Consider the following 26,539-nt stretch of genomic DNA (forward strand, 5'->3'; position numbering starts at 1 on the left):
AGGCCTCTGCTTTCTGTCCCTGTGGATCTCAGTCTGCCCTCCCTCTTGGGGATGATGTCTGGAGCCCTGCATATCAGTGGTTGGCAGAACTATGCACGACCAGCTGCCTGTTCCTGTAAATACAGTTTTACTGGAGACACACCCCTTCACTTGCATGGTTTACAGCTGATCTCATGCTGCCATGGTGGAGTTGAGTACTTGTGACCAGGATCGTATCGCCTACAAATTTAAATATTTGCCATTTGGCCCTTTAGAGAAAAAGTTTGCCTGTCCCTGCCTGACACTGATGGTCCTGGCCACCTGCTCCCGGAACCCTAGCCCCGAGGGTCCCAAGAGCCTGGTTTCCACCGTCAGAGTCCCTGCCTCCCAGTCTGGAGGGCCCCTGCCCCTGGCTCTGGGAATCCCAGCTCAGGGGTTCCCAGGTCTGAGACTGTAATCTTTAGTCCCACCATGAAGATCTGGGTCACACCACCCTTGACTCCGGAGTCCCTGTCCTCTGTTCCCCAGACACACCGGCCCCGGCCCCAACCCAGCACCTTTGGTGATGCAGCTCAGGACACCTTCCGAGGGCTGGCACACCTGCCCTGGCTCGCAGCTGTGGTCCTGGCACGCCATGCCCTTTCCAGCATGGCACACGCACTGCTGCTGGCAGTTGTCAATGAGTACCGTCTGCTCTGGCTGTGGGGAGAGAGGACACAGCTGTCAGGGTGGAGCTGATTCTGGCAACTCTGGTGTTCTGGGCATAAAGGGGGTCTTTAGGACGTAGAAGGGACATCTTCCAGCAGGGTGGCCCCTTGTCTGAAGCACAGCATGGCCTTGGGGTCCAATTCATTCATTCATTCATTCATTCATTCATTCATTTTTTTTCAGCTGCACCCGTGGCATATGGAAGTTTCTGGGCCAGGGATCAAATCTGACATGTGACCTACGAGATAGCTGCAGCAATGCTGGATCCTCATCCCACTGTGCTGGGCCAGGCATTGAACCCGTACTTCCACAGTAACCTGAGCCGCTGCAGTCAGGTTCTTAACCCGTGGTGCCATAGTGGGAATTTGTTTTCATTCATTCATTTTTATTCCTTTAATCACTCATTCATTTATTTGAAAATATCCACTTGGAGTTCCTGTCGTGGCTCAGTGGATAACAAAGCCGACTAGGAACGATGAGGTTGTGGGTTCGATCCCTGACCTCGCTCAGTGGGTTAAGGATCTGGCGTTGCTGTGGCTGTGGTATAGGCTGGCGGCTGCAGCTCCAATTCGACCCCTAGCCTGAGAACCTCCATATGCCACAGGAGCAGCCCAAGAAATGGCAAAAAAAGACAAAAAAAAAAAAAAAAAAGAGGAGTTCCCGTCGTGGTGCAGTGGTTAATGAATCCGACTAGGAACCATGAGGTTGCGGGTTCGGTTCCTGCCCTTGCTCAGTGGGTTAATGATCCGGCGTTGCCATGAGCTGTGGTGTAGGTTGCAGACGCGGCTCAGATCCCGAGTTGCTGTGGCTCTGGCGTAGGCCGGTGGCTACAACTCTGATTAGACCCCTAGCCTGGGAACCTCCATATGCCACTGGAGTGGCCCAAGAAATGGCAAAAAGACAAAAAAAAAAAAAAAAAAAAAAGAAAGAAAGAAAAGAAAATATCCACTAAATGTCTGCTGTGTTGGAGAAATGTTGTAAGAATTACGAACAAAGGCTCTGGAGCAGATTGTCCAGGTCTGAAGCCTGTTTCTGCTATCTCCAAACCATATCACTCTGCTCAAATTACTCAGCCTCGTTACACCTCAGTTTCCTCATCTGTAAGTTGCAGGTAATAATAGCACCAACTTGGGGTTTCTGCTGTGGCTCAGCAGAAACGAATCTGACTAGTACCCATGAGGACACAGGTTCGATCCCTGGCCTCCCTCAGGGAGATTTTTGTCTCCATTATATCAATGACGAGCTCCCTCTGCTTCTCTCTCCCATCCTCTCAGAGTGACTCCTTTGCCGTGAGCAGTGGTGTAGGTCACAGATGCAGTTTGGATCTGGTGTTGCTGTGGCTGTGGCGTAGACTGGCAGCTGTAGCTCTGATTCAACCCCTAGCCTGGGAACCTCCATATGCATGGAACTGGTCCCAAAAAGCAAAAAAAAAAAAAAAAAAAAAAAAAAAAAAGTACCAATTTACAAAGATATACATACATATACGAAGACATACCTATGAGGTATACCTACACATAGAGCACAGATGAAACGTTTCTTTAAATATTGATGAGGAAATGGGGGCAGAGATGAAGCAAGACTGGGAAAATGTTGATTATTTCTGAAGCGGAGAGGTGGGTACATGGAGGTTTATTTTACGGTCCTCTTGACTTTCGCATGTGTGAAAAACTTTATAATAAATAATAATTTATAAATAATAAATGAGTGTGTATATATATATAATGCACCTACATTTCACATACAGCACTTCAAGCAGCACCTGGACGTGGTAAGCACACCCACCCGTCTGCTGGAGTACTATTATCCCTATGAGGAGAAGGACAGAGAGGGTCCTGGCCCTCACGGAGCTCTCAGACCTTGAGGGAGACAGACTAGCCCATCACACGCTCAGGTCAAAAGAAAAGGAGTCACTCTAAGAGGGTGGGAGAGCGAAGCAGAGGGAGCTCGTCATTGATATAATGGAGACAAAAATCCAGACCTGGGATACAAAGCTGATACTTGATCTGGGGAGCCAGGGAAGGGTTTCAAGTTGCAGGACCTATGGTCATATTTAGAAAGATCTCTCCTGGAGTTCCTGTCGTGGAGCATGGAAACGAATCTAAGCAGGAACCATGAGGGTGTGGGTTCGATCCCTGCCCTTGCTCAGTGGGTTAAGGATCCGGCATTGCCATGAGCTGTGGTGTGGGTTGCAGATACGGCTCGGATCCGGCGTTGCTGTGGCTGTGGTGTAGGCCGGCAGCTGTAGCTCTGATTGGGCCCCTAACCTGGGAACCTCCATATGCTGCAGGTGCGGCCCTAAAAAGCAGTAAATAAATAAATAAATATATCTTTCCTGCTACCATAGGGATGGTGGACCAGAGGGAGCAAGATCAGGGGCTGGGAAGGAGCCAGCTGGGAGAGGACAAATTGGGCCATGGTGGAGCCATGGGGAGGGGAAGAGGAGTAGGTGGGAGGTGGGGAGAGGGGGAGTCCAGGGATGACCCGGTCCCCACCTCATAGTAGACACCGTTGTGGTAGCAGCCGCATTCCTGGATGGGCACGCAGCCTTTGCCGTCGTTGAGGAAGCCGGAGTCACACTGGCAGCCCTCAGCACAGGTCTCTGGGCACTGCGGGGGGGCGCTGAGCGCCGAGCAGCCCAAGGAACAGGTATCTGCGCAGAGCTCGTAGTGGCTGTTGGGGTGGCACGGCATCGCTGCAAAGAGGGGATATGGGTCAGGGCCCCAGGGATCGAGGGGCTGCAGACCCCGGGTCTGCCCCTTCAGCACCTTCACGCCCCCACCCTCTGCCCCTCACTCACGGCAGAAGGATTCGGTCCTCCAGGGTTCAACCTGGCCTCCAGCCGCCTGGCAAGCACTCACATAGGCATGAATGTTGCTGCAAAGAATGCTCTCGTTCCCGCCACCCAGGCAGAGATCAAAGACACAATCTTGCAGGGGGCCCTGGGGATCCAGCAGTTTGTGGCAGGCGGCCAGCGGCCCCGTGGAGCTGGTGAGGAGCCCGCAGAACTTCTCCTGCTTGTACTTCTCCTCCAGCTCAGGCTTACACTCCGGCTCTGGCTCACAGTCCCCGCCGGGCGCGCAGGTGGGCGGCGGCAGGCAGGGAGAGTCCGGCACTCGCTCCTCCCAGGAGTTGCCGAACTCATTGGGGCTGCCTGCCTGAGAGCCGTCAGGCTTCTGGAAGTCGTCTTTGGGGTTGTCGTTGTAGTTCCCACACAGGCCGCACAGCTGCTGGTAGTAGTTGCCTGGGACGGTGACCCGCACATTGTACTGGAGGTCGTAGGCCACGCGCAGGCCAAAGTCGGTCTCGATCACAACGTCAGAGCCATGCTGGAAGGCGTGGACCTGGCCGTTGGCCAGCACCACTGGCAGCCTCACGTCCACACCGTTCACCTGGGAGGCGGGAGATGCCGCCCTTCAGAGGGTGCACTTCGAGAGGTCAGACCCCGGGTCAGCCCCTGCCTGACACTGGAGAGTCGGGTGACCTCAGCTCTCTGGGTCTTAGTTTCCACATTTGTAAAATGGGCATAATAATAGGGTCTTGCACTGGGTTGAACGGTGGTTCCCCAAAGATATGTGCATCCAGAACCTCAAAATATGACCTTATTTGGAATAAGGGTCTTTGCAGATGTAATTAGGTTAATGATCTTGGGATGGGATCCTCCTGGATTAGGGGGAGCACTACATCCAATGACCCAATGATGAGTGTCCTTGAGGAGCCAGAAGAGCAGCAGATACCTACACAGGAGAAGCCCATGGGAGGATGCAGACAGAGATGGAGCGATGCTCACAAGCCAAGAATACCTGGAACCACCAGAATCGGAGGAGGCCAGGGAGGATTCGCCCCCAGCGCCTTTGGAGCAGGTGCAGTTCTGGCTAACGCTTTGATTTTGGTCTTCTGGCCTCCACAAGTATGAGGAAATAAATTTCTGTTGTTTCAAGCCACCAAGTTGGGGGTAACTTGTAATGGCAGCCACAGGAAAAGAATACAGATCTCAATGGAATAATACCCTTACTGGCTATCATGTATTCACCACTCGCTGTGGTGATCAATGAAGCAGTGATTGACTCCAGAGCCACCTGTCTGGGTTCAAACACAGCTCTGCCCTTCACTCTCTCTGTGAGTGTGAGCCACGTCTCTGTTTGTTTCCTCATCTACTGAGTAGGGTTGAGCTACCTGCCCCACAGAGTTGTCAGGATTAGAGAAACTAACACTGTAAAGTGCTGAGAAATGTGCCTGGCACGGAACGGGTGCTCTGGGAGAGCTCCGCAGCTGGAAGTTTTTATTCTGAAGAGTAAGTGAGTGCTAAGGGTTTTTGCTTGAAGCATCCATGGGTGGAAAGTCAGGCTAAATTCCTGAGGGAATTGAATTTCCAATCCATGAGCCAAGAACCAGTGGTTTAGTTGAAGGCTGCTGGGCACCAACAAAACCTTGTAAATCCACCTCTAATTAACATCCTTGCTCCTCCTTCCTTAAGGCAGATGTGATGAGCACTGGAGCCTTTTGGAAGCGTGAGGCATCAGAGGAGAAGGCAGGAGAAAGACACGCTTCTGGCTAAGTCTCTTAAAAACACAAGTCAACCATCAGAATTCCCAAGCAGGGTCAGGCGGTTGTTAAGGACAAGTGACTCAACCTTTGTGCCTCAGTTTTCTCATCTATAAAGTGGGGATAAGAGTAGTTTCCACCTCAGAGAGAAGCTGAGGGTTTCAGTGAGAGGCAGATAATAATACTCAGAACTCGTACACTTGCAGAGCCAACTATGTGCCCAGGCGCTATTCCAGGAGCGTGGGCTACATCAGAGGCTGTATTAAAGCATCTAATGCATGTTCAGTGCATAGTGAGCACTTGAAAATTCAGCCATTTATCAGCATCCTCATCATCAACACCACTCCTAGTACAAGGGCCATGTGCCTGCATTTTCGCGGGATCTCTGGAGAAATCCCGCCAGTGTAAGTCAGATGCCAGTTTCTGTAAGAGACCTAACCCTGCTGGGCCAGGAACGCATCGTGGAGAGTCCATGAGGGACTCATGGAGAGTCCACGACAGGATCCATTTCACTCTGTCCTGCCTTCAAGTCCTGCCTTTTCTGGGGGGGCATCGGGCCAATGATGGGACCGCCAAAAAATAAAGTAAATCATGGTCTCTCCGGCTACTGTTGTGAGGATAAATGATACTGTGGATGTGGAGTGCTTGGCAGCCAATAGGGTCTAGGGTCAGCCATGTAAAAACCATCACTGCTGTTATTGCTGTTGTGGTTGTTAAGAGCTGATGGGGTCACGCACACATTGCCCTTTATCCTTGAACCTTTTCCTGTCCTTGAACTTTCCCAACCTCCGACTGCATCATGTTCTGCCACTGGCTGTGAGACCAGGAGGCGGCTGGGGGAGGGACCGGGATGGAGGGGGAGGGACCGGGATGGAGGGGGAGGGACCGGGATGGAGGGGGAGGGACCGGGATGGAGGGGGAGGGACCGGGATGGAGGGGGAGGGACCGGGATGGAGGGGGAGGGACCGGGATGGAGGGGAAGACGGAGCAGAAGCGGGGGCGGGGGGGGGGGGAGGAAATGCCCAGCGGAGGTAATCAAGGGGCAGGGAGAGGGGAGACTGAGCCACATGGGAGGAGGTCCAGGTGGGCCTCCTCCCTCCTTGGTTCCCCACTGTAGGCTCCGCCTGGAACCTCCTCTCCTCGGGGACCTCGGGCTCCCCATTCCAGCCTGAGCTCTGCACCACCCACCCTTGGGCTGAGCGCTGCGCATGCTCCACCGGCAGACCCCACCCCTTCACCGACTGCGCCTGCTCTCACCGTGACCTTCCGCTGGTTCTGCTCCAGCCGCAGGGTGAAGTTGGCCACCTGGACAGTGATCGCCTTGGTCACGCTGACTTTCCCATTGCCCCAGGCCACATTCTCCTGCAGGACAGCAAACTGGGCCAGGCCAGGCCGGGTCCCACAGGTCCGAGCCAGCGCGTACACACAGGTGCCCATGAAGTCGAAGCGGCGGCCGTCGAAGGTGGTGTAATGCGGGTCTCCTGAAGCCTGGCAGGTGGCAGAGCCCACAGCCACACAGCCCAGGACGCCACTGGATGGCTGGCAGGCCTCGTGCGGACCACAGCTGGAGGGCTCACAGGACACCAGGCCGCCCTCCTCGCAGTGGCAAAGGGAATCGCATCCCGGTCCCGGGTGGAAGGTCTGGCCGGGTGGGTGGTAGGCACCCTGGTACACACAGCCGCAGGAGGCCAGCGGCACGCAGGACTCACCGTCGAGCACGAAACCCTCGTCACACACACAGCCCTCTTTGCAGTTGTAGCCGCAGCCCCCAAGCACTGGGAGGTCTCCACAGGACATCGGGCAGCCGTAGGAGCACTCCTCGTAGTGGCTGTGGGGCGGGCAGCTCAGCGCTGCAGAGAGAGGGACGTCAGGATCAAGAACCCCTGCTCCTGGTGACACGATGGACCCCCGACACACACGCGTGCACACATCCCCAGACCTGTAAGGTCCAGCAGCAGGAGGCCCTCTGTTCACTGGGGCCTGGGAAACACATTGCAGTTAATCTAATCCTGATAGTTAAGATTCTATTCCAGTTTAACCATGGGTTTATGACCTTTTTTAAGGTGGTAACAATTGTGGAACTGTGGTACAAATTTTAAACATGCATATGTGTGCGAAGTGTGTGTGGGATCTATGCAGTGTATCTGTGAGTGTAATATTTATATTTTTCTTTTTACGGCTGCATCTGCAGCCTATGAGAGTTCTGGGGCTAGGGGTCCAATCCAAGCTGCAGCTGCCGGCCTATACCACAGCCAAAGGGCTGGATCCAAGCTGCACAGGCGACTTAGGCAACCTATGGCAGCTCACTGCAACACCAGATCCTTAACCCACTGAGCAAGGCCAGGGCCAGAGATCAAGCTGCACCCTCACAGAGACAACGTGGGGTCCTTAACCAGCTGAGCCACAACGGGAACTCTGTGAATATGGTATTTTTCGCTTCTTCATTCTATGGTAGTAATACAGTGGTAGTAGCAGTAATCTACAGTAAATTAAAATATGTGGCTAGTATGGTAAAGAAAAAAATTAAAAGAATCCCTGTTTCTGTCTCCAGTCTCCAGTCATCCCAGATGGTAAAACAGGAGGTTTCCACAAACGAACAAAACAACTAAAACCTGAAACAACCCAATCAAGCCTCTATCTGCACTGTCCAATATGACAGCCACATGTGGTCCTTTCCATGTAAGCTAATTAAAATTGAAGGTTTCATGTCTTGGTCACACGAGCTCCTCTTGAAGGGCTCAACAGCCACACGTGACTAGCGGCAACCAGCTGGGACAGCGCCGATAGAGAACATTCCCCCCATCACCAAGGTTCTATGGGACGGCACCGGCACAGATCCAATATTTGGTTTACAAGAGCATCTGGGGACAGAGGGACAAGTTCGAAAAGCTACGAAGAAGCAATGAGCCAAATCCAGAAGGCAGGAAATTCTACAGGACAAATGACCTGTTTTTTTTTTGTTGTTGTTTTTTGTTTTTCCTCAATAAATGGCATGAACACAAGGAGGAGTGGACAGAGGGATAGACCTGTGATAAAACGAGTGTGGTAAAATCCAGATGCTAGAATCCAGATGCTAGGAATATGGGTAGTCACTGCGTGTTTCTTTCAACTTTTTTGTATATTGGAAAGATTTCATAATAACTGTTGGGGGGAAGGGGGTTATTACAGGATAGAAATGGTTTAAAAACTCAACCTAATGCACTGTGTGGGTTTTGTCTTGATCTAGATTCAAATAAACTTAAAAAAAAAAAAACACTTTTAGACAATTGAAAAAATTTGAACCCAGGTTGGGTGTTAGATGATGTTAAGGAATTAGTGTTATTTTTGTTATAACAGTGTTGTGGCCGTGTTTCTTAAAACTCCTATCTGGTGGAGATGTTTACTAAAGTATTTATGGGAAAACTCCTGTGTCTAGAATTTACTTTAAAACATTTCCACGGAGTTCCCATCGTTGCTCAGTGGTTAACGAATCTGACTAGGAACCATGAGGTTGCGGGTTCGATCCCTGGCCTTGCTCAGTGGGTTAAGGATCCGGCGTTGCCGTGAGCTGTGGTGTAGGCTGGCAGCTGCAGCTCCGATTGGACCCCTAGCCTGAGAATCTCCATATGCTGCGGGTGTGGCCCTATAAAGCAAAAAATAAAAAAAAAATTAAAAATAAATAAATAAAATATTTCCACAAAATAAATGAAGAAAGGGGTGGTAGGAGAGGAGGTGGAGGAATGAGAATAGCAAAACATCTGCAATTGGTGAAGCTGGAGCTGGGCACATGGGTTCAGGCCCCACCCCTGTCTGAGTCCTCACAACTCAGTCTTCTAGAACTTCGAAGGGGTCCAAGGGCAAGAGTAGCTTAAGGAAATAAGAGATTCTCAATTTCTACAGAGGCCACAGAACACAGCAATTCATAGTACAAATCCAGGAGCCAGGCTTCCTGGGCTCAAATCATGCTGTGCTGCTGTGTGATCCCAGGCAAGTTACCTAATATCTCTGGTTCCATTTCCTCATTTTTAAAAATAGGGATAGGAAAGATGCCATCTCCCAGGGTGATGGTGAGGATGAAATGAGAATTGTAAAGTCCTTGGAACAGGACCTGCCCGATGGGAAGGGTGCCTCACAAGTCCTGGCTCCAACTCATTCGAGTCCTTCCTGAAACGACTGACCTGAGAATGAGCCTCTGAGGGAGCAGCATCTCCTTTCCCACCGTCCCTTTGGCAAGCTTCTCTCACTTTACAGAAGAGAACAGTCCTGAATGCTAGCATGGGGTACTGCCCTTGGGTGTGAAAACCTCTGGGGACGTGAAGGGACAATTTTAGTTTTTTAAATTAATTAATATTATTTTGGGGGGTCTTTTTAGGGCAACACCTGTGGCACATGGAGGTTCCCAGGCTACAGGTCTCATCAGAGCTGTTGCTGCCGGTCTACGCCACAGCCACAGCAATGCCAGACCCGAGCCAGGTCTGCGACCTACACCACAGCTCACGGCAGTGCCAGATCCTTAACCCACTGAGTGAGGCCAGGGATCGAACCCGCATCCTCATGGATACTAGTTGGATTCATTTCTGCTGCGCCACAATGGGAACTCCGTCTGTTTAATGTTTTTATCGGTTGTGTACTAACAGAACTTGCCATGATATCTCACTCTGTCCTTTTTTTAAAAAACAGAGTCTATGGTTTCCGATGTTTCTACAAATTATGAAGTGTTGTTCTCTCATGTCTATGTTTGTGGCAGAGAAGTACAACGGGGGTCGTGACAGACTGAGGATGACCACCTCTTCCTCTAGGCTTGGCTGTGGTACTGGGTTCGGACAATGGGACCTGAACAGATGTGATGCCAACCAGAGGGCCAGAGTGCGCTTGCCCAGTGGGAGGTGTCCGCTCTTGCTCCTCTTTGGAACCCTGAGACCACTGTGTGAAGAGGCTGCGCTAGCTGGCTGGAAGATGAGACCAAGCAGAGCAGAGACAAGCACTTCCCACGGAGACCCCCCCAAAGCAACCAGCCTGACAACTGCCAGATGTGAGTCAGGCCACTGTAGACCCTCCCAGCCTCTGTGGAGGGGCCAGCAGCCCGCAGAGGTAAGGTACGCTAACCTAGACCAGGAGGACAGCGCAGCGCCCAGCATCCTGAGAAACAATAAATACATGCTGTTTGAATCCACTAAGGTTTGGGATGTTTCCATCCTCAAATAAATTTGATGTTATCCAGCAAAAACTAATTGATGCAGTGATCAAAAAAGAGACTTTTGGAGTTCCCTGGTGGCACAGTGGGTTAAGCACCTAGTGTTGTCACTGCTGTGGCTCTGGTTATAGCTGTGGCTCAGGTTCGATCCCTGGCCCAGGAACATCCACATGCCACAGGTGAGACCAAAAAGGAAAAAAAGAAAGGGACTTTTTTTTTTTTAAATATATATGCAGGTAATTACATTAGGTTAAATTCTGCTGGAACTAAAAACCCTTAGAAGGTCACTTCAGGAGAGTAGGGACTTTTTTTCCTGTTTTCTCTCCCACTGTCTCCCCAGCACCTGGAAGATAGCAAGGGTTCAACAAATATGTGTTGAATGAATATAAGTTGAAGGAAAAAAGGAATGATGTGACATTCGTGTATTTATCAAGTATTTTTCAGTTAATGGTGATATGTCCCATTGTGTGGTGTCTATCTGTTCAATGTGTTGAAAAGAGTAATATAAGCCAAGTAAGAATTTTATTTTGGGAGGTCCCGTTGTGGCTCAGTGGAAACAAATCTGCCTAGTATCCATGAGGACGCCGGTTCGATCCCTGGCCTCGCTCAGTAGATTAAGGATCCAGCATTGCCGTGAGCTATGGTGTAGGTCACAGACATGGCTCAGATCTGGTGTTGCTGTGGCTGTGGTGTAGGCTGGCAGCTGCAGTTCCAATTCAGCCCTTAGCCTGGGATCCTCCATGTGCCGTGGGTGTGGCCCTAAAAAAAATTTTTTTTAAATGTCAATATTATGTTGATAATTGTGGAAACTAAATGATGGATATATGAGGGTTCATTATCCTCTTCTCTCTACTTTTAAAGATGTTCAAGTTTTTCCATAATAAAAAGATTTTTTTAACATCAAAAGTTACCATTTGCTGGAAATTACATCTTCTGTGATTATTTAGGATGAAAAACTAGAGACGTGTGGTCCCACTTATATGAAGGTCAACATCTTTAGAAGTCAGACCAGTGGTGACCTCGTGGCGCACAGTGCTGGGGAGGGGGCATGAGGGGCTTCTCAGGGTGGGGGACTCGGTATGCTCTTTTTCTTGATTTTGGGACTGGGTACATATTTGTTCTCTTGCAGAAAACTGGTCAAGCTGTTCACTTATTATCCATACATATTTTTGAATAACTATTCTATTTCAACAATACATTTTATTTTTTATTTTTTATTTTTTATTTTTACTTTTTTAGGGCTATACCTGTGGTATGTGGAAGTTCCCAGGCTAGGGTCGAATCAGAGCTGCCGCTGCCAGCCTATGCCACAGTCACAACAATAGCAATGCAGGATCCCAGCCTACACCACAGCTCACGGCAACGCCACATCCTTAACCCACTGATCGAGACCAGGGATTGAACACGCATCCTCATGGATATTAGTTGGGTTCATAACCTGCTGAGCCACCACGGAACTCCCAACAATAAATTTTGAAAGATAAACATTTGGTGAAGGGACGCATGGTGTTTCAGACTTCTTTTATAGGGAAGCAAAAAACACCTGAAGACCATTCCTGCACCTACGTCTGAGGTCATGGTTTCAAACTGACTGCCCGCAGGTCCAGGCACATGTTGTGAGTGAGTGAAGTAAGCCAGAAGGGGACCAAGAAGAAATGGGAAAGGGGACCAACTTCCTTCTAAAGGCAGCTGCTGCTCCTCTCTGAATGACAGCAGCCAAATGGGAAACAGACCCGGGGCCACCAGATATATTGAGTCATCTTACAAATATTTACTATACCTTCGACTTCTTAGCTGTCATGCCCCCAGGCATTTAACAGTCCTTTTGAGCTTGTGTTTCCGGATCTGTTAAATGTTAGCCACAGCCCCCACCTCATGGGGCTATAATGAAAATTAAATGACTTAATGATATTTATATACTAATGAATGTACATAAAGCTGAACACCCCCCCACCCCCAGCTGTTACTCCCGGTACTCACGGCAGAGTTCTTCGTTCCTCCAGGGGTACACAGTGGCCTCGGCGGCCTGGCATGCAGCAGCATAGGAGGCCAGTGCATCGCACAGTGGTCCAGACTGGCCTGGCAGCAGGCAGAGGTCGTAGACACAGTCCCGCACAACGCCCTGGGGGTCCAGGGTGTTGTGGCAATCCCGGAAGGGCCCATTGGGGTCGGCAAGGATCCCGCACTCCTTCTTGCTCTGCAGCTGTTGGGCCACCAGGGAGTCCAGGTTGGGACAGTCACCTGGGTTGGTTGCTCCACAGCCGGGCCTCGTTTCCTCCTGCCAGCTGTTCCCGAAGGCCAGTGCGTTGGCAGCTTGGCCTCCACCCCGCAGAGCCAGGTCATCAGCTGGGTCCCCATTGAAGTTGCCACAGAGCCCGCACAGGGCCCCAGAATAGCTGCCTGGCACCTTGGCAGTCACGTGGGCATTCCAGTTGTAGGTGACAGTCAGGCCAAAATCTGTGCGCACAACGGCATCTTGGCCCTGGCGGAACACCTGCACCTGCCCATCTGCTGCCTGGAAAGGCAGGTACTGAAGGATGTCATCCACCTGGGGAGAGATGTGGGAGGACCAAGGGGTCAGGGTATTCATGGCTATTCTGGGCTCCTTGCTATTCTCTTGAGCGCTATGTCTGATTCCCACCCCAGGGCCTTTGCACTTGCTGTTCCCTCTGCCTGGCACACCATCCACTTTTCTTCATCCTTCAAGTATCTGCTTCAATCCAAATCCCTAACCCATGGCCTTCAAAGCCCACAGGATCTGTCTCCCCATTACCTCCCTCCCCCTGTCGTCCCTCCTCATTCATTCTGCTCCAGCCACACTGGCTTTCTTGATAGTCCTCTAACTCTCCCAGTTTAGCCCAACTTTACGGCTTTTTCCCTTTGCCAAGAACACCACCTACCACTTTTCTCCTGGCTGCTTTCCCTTTATCCTTCAGGACTTGGCTTAAATTTAAGCCCCTTCTCTAGAACATGCTGCCTAACCTTGGCTCTGTCCACCTTTGTGCCTGCATCACCTCCCACATTGCTCCCTCCGCTGCCTTGCTGTCTCCCAGAACATATCAAGTGCATTCCCACCTCTGGGCCTTTGCACTTGCTGTGACCTCTTCCTGGAATTCCCACATCATGCTTTACTAGGCCACCTCTGCTTCATCTTCTAGGCATCAGCTTTGATTCAAACCCCTCCGAGGTCATACATGCTCTGAGCCTCACTGCTCTCCAATTTAATTTTCCAGGACTGCCTCATTCCCTAGAATTGCAACTCCAGCCATGCGGGCATTTCGATATTCTCCTGAATTCACCAAGCTCAGCCCGGCCTCAGGGCCTTTGCACCTGCTGTACCCGCTGACTGCAACATACCTACCCTCTTCCACATCCTTATTCTTTGTCTGACTGCCTGCCCACCACCCTTCACATCTCAGCTTAAAAATGAAATCCTCTACCCACTAGGGCCTGCTTATTCCCCTTTCTGACCTTATCTCCTGCCAGTCTCTCTATCTCATCTCCCCAGCCTTACTCGCTCAGGTGCAGCCTCCTTGGCCCCATGCTGTTCTGCATTCTTCAAGCTCAGTCCCGCCTCAGCCTTTGTACCCACGGACCCCTCTGCCTGGGAACCACCACTCTTCACCTGGTGGTCTCTCCCTCAGCCCTCAGGTTTCAGCCTAAATCAAAAGCCTCCATCACAGTCACCTCTATGTCATCCCCTACCTCCTTCCATTCCAGCCTCACTGGTCTCCATGCTTCTCCTCTACCCCTCATGTTTGTTCCTGCCTCAGAGCCTTTGCGCTTGCTGTTCCTTCTGCCTGGAACACTCTTCCAGCCGCTTCTCTCCCTGCCTGTTCCATCTCTGTCTTCAGGAGAGGCATTAGAATGTAGAGGTTAAGAGTATGGACTCGAGCCAGACATCCTGGCTTCAAATCCTGGCTCTGCCATTCATTAGCTGTTTGACCTTGAATAGGTGGCTTAACCTCTCTGTGCCTCAGTTTTCTTATCTAACAAGATTAGCTAATTCTAGGGTTGTTCTAGAAATTAAATGAGTTGCTTTATCGCAAGCATTTAGTACACAGAAGTGACTTATGTGTTGGCTATCATTATTCAAGCCTTAGCTTAAATGTCATCTCAGAGAGATGAAAGCATAAATATTAGCAGTTATTCCCTCTATTTATCTAGAAGCTTCTCTATGCCAAACACTAAAGTTCATGAGCAGAATTTCCTTTCCTCCAAGGCCATTCTAAGGATTACACGTTAAGACCTGTAAAGGGTTTAGTGTAGTGCCTGGCACATGGCAAGTTCTCTTAGGTTTCAATTTCCACTTTTATCCTTCTCCCAAGGCGGGGGGCACTGCCTCAAACTGCTCAAGACTTATTAGTAATTAGTTATTGTTGTGACTCTCACAGTATTCCCACTCTCCATTTTTTAAAGACAAAATCCATGGTTCTTGACTTCTTCTAGGTGGTGGACCCTGTAAGGAGCCTCTGAACAGAAACCTGCCATCGTGGGCCCACCTGGGAGACCCCCTCCCTCTGTACCCTCGACCTCTAGTTCCCAACCTTTCACATGTCACCTTACTCTCTGAAAATCAGTCGTCCTCTGGAAAAATTTACAGATCTATAACTTTGGAGGGTTCATAACAATAAAATGTGCAGTCAACCTTGACTGAACACTTGCTGGGTGCCAAGGCCCCTTTTAAACATCCTGCAAATGTTAATTCGTCAAGTCTGTGCAACCACTTGTGAAGTGGCTCCCAGTGGGGAGGCAGCCCCATATTATCAGAGGACAAAACAGGCACCCAGGGGACAGTCACACAGCCAGGCCTGGGTGGGGGCGCCCCCCCTCCCCGGCCTAAGCACTGGCCACGAGGTGTTCTAACAGACCGCCAGCCTATCCCAGGGGCCAGACCCCTGCTCCTGAAGGGGGATCCCCTGCCCTTCCGCCCGGCCCCGGGCGCCCTTCGCTCACCAGCACTCGCCCAGGGTACTCCCGGCGCACGACCACCTTCACACCACGGGCCTCCACGCGGACGGCGCGAGTGTAGCTCACGGTCTGGCTGCCCCGATGTTCGTTTTCCACCAGCACCCGGAAGGCCGGCAGCCCTGTGGCCTGGCCGCACGAGCCGGCCAGCAGGTACGTGCAGGTGCCCATGAAGTCGAAACGCCGGCCGTCGAAGCTCACGTAGTGCGGGTCCCCGGAACCCTGGCAGGTCCCGAAGCGGTCGGGGTAACAACCGAGGAAGCCGTTCTGGACGCGGCAGCGCTCTCCCGAGGGGCAGCCCTGCGTGTCGCTGCAGCGCACCTGCCCGGTGCCGCCGTCGCAGGTGCAGCGCCGCTGGCAGTATTTGTCGGCCCACACTTCCTGGCCCGGCGCGAGCAGGCGGCCCTCGAAGGTGCAGCCGCAGGACGAGGCCGACACGCAGGCGCCGCCGCTGGCCACGAAGCCCGGGAGGCACACGCAGCCCTCGACGCACGGGCGCTCAGAGCAGTTGGACGGCACCGCGGTGGGGTTGCAAGAGTCAGGACAGGCGGGGGCGCAGAGCTGGTAGCGGCTGTTGGCGGGGCAGGACAGGGCTGCGGCGACAAGGGAGGGTGGGTCAGGCCAGTGCAGCAGCCCTCGACCGACGCCCAACCCGGAACGTGCTGGGTCTTTTCTGCCCGACCCAGCTCCTTCCTGAGAGCTCCCCATCGCGGTTAATGGCACATCCATCCTTTCCGCCTGCAGACCCCAAACCTCAGAGATACAGCTGACTCCCTTTCCCTCATTCACTGACAGCCAACCTGTCAGTAAATCCTGTGAACTCCACATTCAAGATCTATCCGGAATCTGCCCTCTTCTCCTTTCACTGCAGTCCCTGCCCTGGTCCTGTTCACCCCAGCAGCCTCCTGCCCCTCTCCCCACTGCTCCCATCCCTCCTCCCATCCTGTTCCTCACAGGCAGCCACAGGGAGCCCATGAACCCTTGATGAGGTGCCTCTCCTGCTCCAGGCCCTCTTGCGGCTCATCTTGCTCAGGATAAAGGCTAGGGTTCTGTTGGTCCAGAGGCTTCCCATAATTGACCATCAGGCCCATCGCCTCCTTGTCATTTCCTCTCACTCTCCCCCTGGCTCACTCTGCCACAGCCACAGTGGCCTCCTCTCTGGTCCTCACACTCCTGCCTCAGGGCCTTCGCACTGGCTGTTCCCTCTGCCTCTATGGGCCTTTCCTCAGAAAGCAGGGTAGCATGTGGTTACGAGAAGGTTACTGGAACCCAGATGGCCTGGGTTCAAATCCCAGCTCTCCCCTTCTCAACTGTGTAATTGTAAGCAAACAACTCCAATCTCCCTGTGCCTCACTTTCTCTATCAGTGAAATGGGGTAATAGTAGTTCTAATGGCACAGGGGGTCCACCTAGGTGGAGACACCCTGTGAGCACTATTATTACTTAGCTGACTCCGACTGCACAAATGGGACCTCCTCAGGAAGACCTTCCCTGAGCCTTCTCTTCATCAGCCTTCCATTTGCTCTGATCACATGAACTCTGCTCCTTTTGCTCTCTGAAGGTATTCCATAGTTTACTGCTTACTGTCTGTCTCCCCTGCTAGGATTACAAAATCTGTCTCAAACATGCTGAGTCTTCAGCACCAAGGACAGGGCCTGGCCCACAGGAGATGCCCAGTCCTCACTGCAGAGATGATTGCTTGGGTTCCTCAAACAGCAGTGACCAAGACAAACTCCAAGTGGCCTCAGTGTCTCCCCCAGACTTAGCCCTCTCTGGAGTCTCAAGCCCTGGGGCCTGGCCCTTGAAGCCTCCTCTTCCTTCCTGCCCTAGCCTTTCTGCTTCCTGAACACTTCTCTGGGAGCCTCCCAAGGACAGGGACAGGTGTGGGTTGGCCCCCACTGTGTCCATCACCAGCATAGGGATGGGGTCAGGTAGGGGCTCTGGGAATACATGTTAAATGAATGAATGATCAGTGGATGGATACCCAGCTCTGAAGCTTGGACTTTATCTAGAAGACATAGGGAGTCGTAGAAAAGTTATAAATGAAAACACGTTTACATGTCTGCTTAGGGACTCTGAGGATTACAGCGCATGCCAAGGCTTTGCACATGCCCTTCTCTCAGCTGGGAACCCACTTCCTGCCTTCCCTTTCCTGTCTCGTTCCAATCCTTCCTATGGATTTCAGATTAGTCATCCCTTTCTGATTAGGCTGAGTCAGGAAGCGTCTCTGGTCTCCCATACCTCCCTTGAACTTCCCCCATCAAGCCCTGACCACTCTACCTGTGCCTCTCCCATCCCAGCCATGACCACTCTGGACTGTCACTGTATAGTCACATGTCTGCCCCAACCTTAGGCTCACTGTGGGCAGATCCTGGCCATCCTGGCCATTGCTGTGTCCCTGGCATGGTCCAGCTCCAGGCTGGACCACAGTAGATGCTCAGGTGTTGAGCAGATGCAAGGGGCCCCTGCCTCCCATTATGTGCTCCCAGCCCCCACCAGGGCATTACTCACGGCAGCTGGCTGGTGACCTCCAGTCCCCAACAGAGATGCCAAGCTCCACACAGGCTTGGGCATAGGCACTGAGGCCACGGCACAGGCTGACCCGTTCCCCATTGACCACACACAGGTCATATACACAGTCCTTTAGGAAGGGCTGGGGGTCCAGGGCGCCATGGCAGGCGGCAAAGGGGCCGTTGGGCTGGGTCAGGATGCCGCAGAGACGGCTGCCCTCGTAGTGCTGGGTCTGGTCTGGGGTGCAGGCAGGACAGTTGTTCTGGCAGCCATCCTCACATAGGTAGTCCTCATCGTCCAGCTTCCAGCTACTAGCAAACTCCACAGCATCAGAAGTCTGCTCCCAGTTAGATGTAAGGAAGTCATCAGCGGGGTCGCCATTATAGTTGCCACACAGTCCGCACACCTGGTCTTGGAAGCGCTTGGGCAGGCTCAGTGCCAACTGGGCATCCCAATCGTAGGTGACCACCAGCCCGAAGTCCAGCTCCACCACGGCCCGTGTCCCGCTCTGGTACACGCGCAGGCGGCCCTCGGCCAGGGAGACAGGCAGGCGTGAGCGCTGGTTGTCGATCTGCAGAGGGGGTGAGGCGAGGACGGTCAGCTCCCCCCATCGTGTGGTCTGGCCTGCAGCCCTGCATCTCCTCCCACTCACTCTCCCTGCTTGAGCTGCCCTGGGATGCGTTCCTCCTGTCACTGCCAGTCACCAAGCCTCAGGATCTGCTCTTGCCGTCCTCTGGATTACACTCGGCTCACTCCCTCACCTCGTGCAGAGGCTTTGCTCAAATGTCACCATCTCAGGGAGGCCATCCCTGACCTGCCCAATTTTACGTGGTCCCTCCTCCACGCGCCCTATTCTCCTTCCCTGCTCTGCTCTTTTCCCTGTAGTATCTAACCGTCTAAAATGTCACTTGCAAATTTCTGATGTTTATCATCTGTCTAACTTGACTAGGCTATTAGCTCCCAGAGACAGGGTTTTTCTCTCTCTCTCTCTCTCGCTCTCTCTCTCCTTCCTTCTCTTTTTTAGGGCTGCACCCATGGCATGTGGGGGTTCCCAGGCGAGGGGCTGAATCAGAGCCACAGCCGCTGGCCTACACCACTGCCATAGCAACGCCAGATCTGAGCCGCATCTGCAGTCTACACAGCAGCTCCAGGCAACACTGCATCCTTAACCCCCTGAGTGAAGCCAGGGATTGAACCCACATCCTCATGGATGCTAGTCAGGTTTGTTATTGCTGGGCCACAATGGGAACTCCTGAAGACAGGGGGTTTGTCTGCTTTGATCACTGCTTCATCTCCAGTGCCTAGAAAAGTGCCTGGTGGAATAGCAGGCACCTAGTAAGTGAATAAAACCACTGCTGAATTAAATAAACATTCACTGGGCACTGGCTCTGGCCTGGGAGACCCTGGAGACACACTGATGACTAAGACAACCCCAGACTCTGCTCCCATAGGGCTCCCAGTGCAATGGGGAAGGCAGACCTGTCACTAGACAGTGACAGACCAGAGCGATAGGGGCTGGTATAACAGAGGCACAGGAGACAGGAGCCGAGAAAAAGGGCCAGACCCAAACTTCCAGGTCAGGGGGATGCTTCCTGGAGGAAGGGACAGCTGAGTTGGGCCATAAAGGATCAGTGAGAGAGAGCCACAAAAACCAGGAGGGGAGGGGTGTTCCTTGCAAAGGTCCCGAGTGGTGAGAGAGTCTGGCCAGGAGACAAGGAGTGCGTTCTCTCTGCCCCCTGGGTCCACTTTCCTCCTCCTGAGCATCTCTCTCTTATTCTTTCTTCACGCATTCTCATCTTAGCCAAGAGGATGGGGTATGAAGAAAAAGAGTAAGAGGCAGAGGGAACAGCATGAGCAAGGTCAAGGACAAGATAGAACATTCATTTAGTCAGTCAGCAACACCTCCACGAGCCTGCCACGTCTGTGCTAGGGAGTGACCAAGACAGCCAGGTCCCCACACTCTCAGGCTGTCAGTCCAGAGACCACTGTTATTTTTTTTAATTTATTTATCTATCTATTTATTTATTTATTTTATCTTTTTGCCTTTTCTAGGGCCACTCCCGCGGCATATGGAGGTTCCCAGGCTAGGGGTCCAATTGGAGCTGTAGCTGCCGGCCTACACCACAGCCACAGCAATGCAGGATCCGAGCCGTGTCTGCAACCTACACCACAGCTCACGGCAACGCCCAATCCTTAACCCACTGAGTGAGGGCAGGGATCGAACCCGAAACCTCAGTGGCTAATGAACCCGACTAGCATCCATGAGGTCGTGGGTTAGCAAACCCTGGCTTCGCTCAGTGGGTGAAGGATCTGGCATTGCCGTGAGCTGTGCTGTAGGTCGTAGACATGGATCGGATCCCTCATTGGTGTGGCTGTGGCGTAGACCAGCAACTGTGGCTCCCATTCGACTCCTAACCTGGGAACCGCCATATGCTGCAGGTTTAGCCCTAAAAAGCAAAAGAAAAAAAAAAGCGAGAAAAGAGAAAATCACCCATATTGCTATAGACACATACATACTCACATCTGTCAGGTTCTTTTAAAATCAGCAATCTATGAGGATAGTCATTATTATTATTTTGTCTTTTTAGGACCACACCCAAGGCATATGGAAGTTCCCAGGCTCGGGGTCAAATTGGAGCTGCATCTGCTAGCCTATGCCACAGCCACAGCAACACTAGATCCGAGCCACGTCTGCGACCTACACCACAGCTCACGGCAACGCTGGATCCTTAACCCACTGAGCGAGGCCAGGGATCAAACTTGGATCCTCATGGATGCTAGTCAGATTTATTTTCTCTGAGCTACAATGGAAACTCCAAATTCCCCGTTGTTGATGGAATATTACTCAGCCATAAAAAATAACCAAATCATGCTATTTTCAGTAACATGGATGCAAATACAGATTATCATACTAAGTGAAGAAAGTTAGAAAGAGAAGATGAATACCAGACGATATCACATAAGTGGAATCTTAAATGTGGCACAAAGGAATCTATCTATGAAACAGAAATAGACTCACAGACATAGAGAATAGATCTCTGGTTGCCAAGGAGGAGGGGTTTGGGGGAGGGACAGAGTGGGAAGTTAGGGTTGGCAGACATAAGCTATTTTACACGGCGGGGATGATCAACCAGATGCTACTGTACAGCACAGAGAATCACATTCAATGTCCCATGATAAATTGCAATGGAAAAGAATATCAAAAAAGAGTATATACGCATGTATAACGGAGTCACTTTGCTCTGCAGTAGAAATGAACAATATTGTAAATCATCTACACTTCAGTCAAAAAATCAAGTTGGGCATATACGGTAAAAAAAAAAAGAGAGAGAGAAAAGAAATTCCCCATTGTTGGATATTTGTCTTTCTTCTCCCTCCCTCTCTCTTTCTCGCCTGCTCTGTTATAAACGCAATAGCATAAACTTTTTTTCCTCAACTATCTCTCTGAGCATCCTAAAAATTTTTACACATCACATTTCTGGACAAAAGGGGTTTAATGTTCTGCCACTGATGCTCAAAGCCACCCGCCTTCTCTGCCCCCTCCACTCCACCACACAGTTGCTCGGATTTGGGGTCTGACGCTCAAGCGGGGCCTCCCCGTTCTGCCTGGAGGGCGGCTTGTGGGTATGAACCCCTGACGTGTGCTCTGGATCCTTACCCGGGCAAAGCCAACTTCGCCGCGGGCTAGCGACACCGCGTGGCTGTAGGCGCGCACGGTAGCCAAGCCCACGTAAGACACGAGGCGGCTGCCCCGGTGCTCATTCTTGGCCTCGACGCTGAAGGCGGGGAGGGTCTCGTCGTTGCCGCACAGCTCCGCCATCGAGTACAAGCAGGTGCCCATCATGTCATAGCGACGGCCATCGAAGGTGGTGTAATGGGGATCACCCTGGGCCCGGCAGGTGGCCACGGAGGCCTGTGTCTGCATGGCTGGGGAGGGAAGGAGGGGGAGGGAGGAGGGGGAGGGGAGGGAAGAGGGGGGCACAGAGAAAGAGTTAGGAGTGTCCATGCAGGTGGAATCCTGGAGCTCTCCGGGCCTGGGGAATTTGGGCATTGGCTCCCAACTATGCATTCTGGGGCGGGGGGGGAGGGCAGACGAGGTCTGGGGTCTCACAGGGAGAGCTGCCCAGGCCTGACTGTTCCCCAGGTTAACACAGCTTTAGCCCGAAAAAGCTGGAAGGTGGTGAAGAACCACCAGCAGCCACAACCACGGGAAGATTAACTTGGGGTTCTTCTCTCCGTCTCCCCCTCTTCCTTACCTTCTCACTTAGGTCAGAAGGCTAAGTGATCGTGTTTTGTTTTGTTTTGGCTGCACCCGTGGCATGCGGAATTTATCAAACTCACACCAGTGCAGTAACCAGAGCCACTGCAGTGACAATGCCTAACCCACTGAGCCACAAGGGAACTCCAAGCCATCTTTTTTTGAAAAGACAGAAAATGGAAGACAGAGACTGTTGAACAGAATGGAAACGGTGGTATCAGGCTGCCTAGGTCAGAATCCTGGCTCAATCAATTAGCTGTGTGACACTGGACAAGTAATTCAAAGCTCTCCGTGCTTCTGTTTCCTCATTTGCAGCCTCAGGATGATGGTAATTCCTTCGTCACAGGGACAGCTGGGGAGGGGGAGCGGCCAGGTTTGAATAAACTAAAACATCAGTAGGGGTTGGAATTGATCCCAAGTGTTACCTGGTATAAATCACTCACGTACCTTTCCCCCATTCTACTATTCAAGCCCAAAGTGGCCCTTTGAAGTTGGGTGGCTTCCAGGCCCTGGAGGCTGGATGGGGGCGGGGTGTTTTTGCCAGTGCTGGGAACCCTAGCGTTTAGGGTCCTGGCTTGGGGAAGGGAGAGGTCCACAGAGGAAGAGGCTCCTGCTCTCTTGCCTTCCAGTCTTCAAAAGCTCTTGCCTGCTGTCTGCTCATCCTTATGGGCCCTGCCCACTTGCCCGATACCCCCTAACTGCTCTGCAAGGGTTAACTCATTATACTGTCACGTAACAATCCTGTATGTGGGGGGGTACCATTATTACCCCCATTTTACAGATAGGCAAACAGATGCACAGAGGTGAAGTCACAGAAGCAGAGGTGGGATTTGAAGCTGGGAAATCTGGCTTTAGCATCAGTGCCCTCAAACGCTGCACTGCCTGGCGGCAGCTCCTCAACAAGCTGGACCTGAAAGTACACCCAAGACCAGGTCCTAGAAATTAACTGTGTTAACATATACAAGGCACCTGGAGGGTCCCCGGCATACTGTGAAAGAACTCAGTATAACACATGGTACATGGCACCTCATTATTATACTCTTGGACCTCCCGAGACTGGCTTTCCTATAGGCGATGTGGGGGGAGTGGCAGTTAGTAACTGAGATAGGTGTGCATCAGTTGCTAAAATGCAAAATATTTCCAAACTGGTTGGTAAGAAGCTGCCGACCTGACACCCCCCTCCCCCAAAGACCCCTCCCTCTGGGCCCCTTGACTCTCCCCAGGACCCTTTCGCCAAGGCCACCCCTCACACAAGCGACAGGCAAAGGGCCGATGCCAGGCACCCTGGGGGCTTCTAGGACCCTGCAGCAGCGCTCTGACTGGCATCTCTTCAGACTGGTTGGGACCCAGGAACACACCAATTGCTAAGTGTTTAGAGGATGAGTCTGGCTGGGGGTGGGGGGAGGGCCTGGGAGGCCTGAAGGAAAGGATGGGTGGCAGGGAGGATGAAGTGAGGGGCGGACAGCTCCGCAGGGCTGGGAAACCACCGAGGGGCACGGAGAGGGGGGAGAAAAGGCGAGAGAGCTGGCCAAGGGGTCCCCAGGGGGACAGGGCCAGAGGTTGGTTCTCACTCATTCTGGCTGCATAATCTGTTGACGTCCATGTGTGAAACAGAACGGGCCAGCTGTGCAGCTACAGCACCCAGAGGCCACCCAGTGTGGGGTCTTGCTACTGGCTTTAATCTATTGTTACCACGATGGCGGATGGACCCCCCCCATTAAAAAAAAAAAAAGTGTCAGATCTTACATTTTTTCAAGAGAAACCGGCTCTCTGAATTTCCATGTGACATCTCCAATCCAAAATTGTTTTAAGTAAGCACTCTGGGGCCCAAACTGGCTGGATTCAAGTGCCAGTTTGTGGTTTCTGCCTTCATAGGATGGAGGGGGGGCGGTGAAGGGAAAAGGGGGGATTATGAGAGTATGGATACAATGTCTTCTAGAAATAGAGAGGAGTGGGCAGAATAGAGAGGAGTGGAGAATCTAAGAAGAGATTCTCCAGGGCTGAGAAGAGAGGAGGAAGAGAGAGATCCCTCTACAGGGTCCTGGAGAGAGTTGTGGGGGTGACAGAAGGACTGTCTGCCAAAGAGGGGGAGCCTTGAAGGACATTCCAGTGTCCTCTGGGGCCAGGGGATCGAGGGCAATGAATGTTCCAAAAGTGACCTAAATAGATATTGACTGATAATTAGAGGGGTTTGATGTCCCGTCTTTCCCCCCAGACTTTGGCTTTACCTAAGACTCTAGCCCTGGACGTAACTCTGTGAGAACTGGGCACAAAGCCCCACAAGAATGACTTAGGTGAAATTTCCCATCATCTCAGCAGAATGAGGCTCCGAGACAAAACCTGAGTTGAGTTGCAAAAAATCACGAGAGTAGAAGTTCTTACCTACTTGAATTTGGAGGCTATGGTTTTTACCTGCTTCCCTCCGGAAGAGAGAGAGAGAATGGGTGAATTCCACCGCAGTTCCCTATAGGACCTAAATGGCTTCTCTCTCCCGTCTCAGATAGGCTGGGATGCCCTTGGGAGATGGCTTCATGGAAGGGGCTCAGATGGAGTGTGCTTACCCGGGCAGGCAGGGTCCCCAGACTGGAACGAGGACATGGGTGGGATTTGGGTCTGACTTACCCCACAGGAGGGTTGCTCCGGCCCAGAGCATCCACCAGCTCCACAGGGAACCCATGTCTGCAGTGGGGAAAGAGAAGGGGTCACAGGAGGCTGGTCTGCCCTCCTGCCAAAGCCTGTCCCCGAGAGGACAAAAGGGCCCAGTCTCGGGACAAGGGCTACCAGGAGGGCTGAGGTGGGCTGCATCCAAGGGCCGGTGTATGTGAAAGGGGAGCTGGACATCCACTGGGTCTGGGGGTTGGCTGGGGAGGGTGAGGCAGGGAAGGATGGGGAGTTTGATGTCTAGCGGGTCTGGGGGGAGGGGGCGGGATGGGAAGGCCTCAAGCCAGGGGCAAGGGCAGGGGACCAGATGTCCCACTTCCAAAGGGGATGCACCCTCTCTCACCTGCAGGTTCCCGGAGCTGCAGGGCTAGCCCCTGGGCTGGGCTATATAATGGAGTTACTTGACTCCTCAGGCCACACCCTGGGCCACCTGCAGGGCAGATGATGTCAACTTCCTGGAGGTGGCTGCTGATCCCAGGACCAGCTGGAATGGGGACGCTGAAGGCCTGGGGGTAGGGTGCAGGGAAGCCTGAATGCCTGGGTCCTGACAGGGGTGTGAGAACAGCTGGTGGCTGTGCCTGGGGAGTCTGCTGGAAACTTCAGTCCTGGAAGGGTGGTGTCCCTGGGAGAAACAGCTGGGGAGCAGGGTGCTGAGGGTCTGGACCTGGGCCCTCAGTGGGCGGGGAGCGGGAGTGGAAGGTGGCATTTGGTCTTGTTTGCTGGTTGGATGGTTAGAGTTCTTTTCCTTTGGCTTCTGCCAGAAACAATAATGAAGGACACACATCCGGGTCCCCAGCTCCCACAAGCGGATCCCTGGTGCCCAGACACTCAGATCCTGTTTCCAACCACTCAGGGTGAGGGGCAGGTATCTGGAGTGGGCAGGAATCTGAGTAGCTGACCCAGGATTGGTGTCCGAGTGGGACACAACCCCTTTAGCCCCAGACAAACGGGGCCTCCTGGACACCTCGTCTGCAAAACGGGAATATCAACACCAGTGTCCCTGGGCGCATTCATCCTACCGCGGGCACTCTGCAGACTCTCAAGGCCTGTAGGTGGGAGGCAGGCTCTTCTGGTGTGGTCCCTAAGTGAGCAGCAGGTGGGACCTGGGGGCTGGGGCTTTGCATAAAGAAGGATGGAGCCCCCTGTTTCCATACAGACACAAGGCTCCACCTCCTGCAACCTTGGTTTCCTAGGAGGCATGGTTTCGTTTTTTGTTTTTTGTTTTTTTTCCCTTTCCCTTAGAAGGGACTAGCTGAACAAGTTTTCAGTGACTCTGTGCTCCCCTGCCTCCTTCTCACCCCCAAACCTGCCGGGGGTGGGAACCGGGGGTCTAGTTCACACACAGGTAGCAGAAGCAGAAACAGCTGAGAGGTAGTGTGGGCTTTCTGAGCTGGAGTCGGTTCCTCGGGAGGAGCTGGCCTGCCTGACCTGGCCCTGCCCTCCCTTCTCCAACCTCAAGACTTACTATTTGCTGGGGAGTCTCCCCTGGAAACAGCAGCTGCAAAGCCTGGGCGTCCCCTCGGACAACACCCCAGCAGCTGCTGCCCCCAGGACTTCTCTCTTATCGCAAAGTGGGTGGCCAGGGTGGGTGGGGGCTGTCCGAGCCCCCACCCAGGGCAGGTACCCAGAAGGAGAGATAAAGCCTCGGAGTTGACTGGAACCCAAAGTCAACCAGGAAAATGAGGTGAGTAAACAGAAGACTGGATAAGAGGCAGAGATATCAAGAAACAGGCAGGGGTG

General features: G+C 52.5%; 1 protein-coding gene across 3 annotated transcripts in view; it reads right to left on the reverse strand.

Moving 5' to 3' along the window:
* The window catches only part of FCGBP (Fc gamma binding protein), a 44,511-nt gene extending 18,184 nt beyond the window's left edge, over nucleotides 1-26,327 (reverse strand). The window contains exons 1-11 of one of the 3 annotated variants that reach the window (XM_084960455.1): nucleotides 26,265-26,327; nucleotides 25,143-25,305; nucleotides 24,761-24,817; nucleotides 21,539-21,807; nucleotides 17,881-18,451; nucleotides 15,359-15,963; nucleotides 12,383-12,950; nucleotides 6,487-7,079; nucleotides 3,485-4,076; nucleotides 3,180-3,379; nucleotides 537-678 (exon numbers count right to left, since the gene is read on the reverse strand). In XM_084960455.1, coding sequence (XP_084816581.1) covers nucleotides 537-678; nucleotides 3,180-3,379; nucleotides 3,485-4,076; nucleotides 6,487-7,079; nucleotides 12,383-12,950; nucleotides 15,359-15,963; nucleotides 17,881-18,451; nucleotides 21,539-21,807; nucleotides 24,761-24,815 — 3,595 coding nt within the window. In that variant the 5' untranslated portion in view covers nucleotides 24,816-24,817; nucleotides 25,143-25,305; nucleotides 26,265-26,327. Of the gene's footprint in view, nucleotides 1-536; nucleotides 679-3,179; nucleotides 3,380-3,484; nucleotides 4,077-6,486; nucleotides 7,080-12,382; nucleotides 12,951-15,358; nucleotides 15,964-17,880; nucleotides 18,452-21,538; nucleotides 21,808-24,760; nucleotides 24,818-25,142; nucleotides 25,422-26,264 lie in introns of all 3 variants that reach the window. The other 2 variants (XM_021094376.2, XM_084960457.1) reach the window with 2 other exon arrangements.
* Nucleotides 26,328-26,539: the final 212 nt, after the last annotated feature.

Source organism: Sus scrofa, chromosome 6 (genome assembly GCF_054392235.1).
Source record: "Sus scrofa isolate SSC_HxYL_T2T_F1_AM1 chromosome 6, Sscrofa_HxYL_maternal_Yorkshire_Landrace_v2.0, whole genome shotgun sequence".
Lineage (NCBI taxonomy): Eukaryota > Metazoa > Chordata > Mammalia > Artiodactyla > Suidae > Sus > Sus scrofa.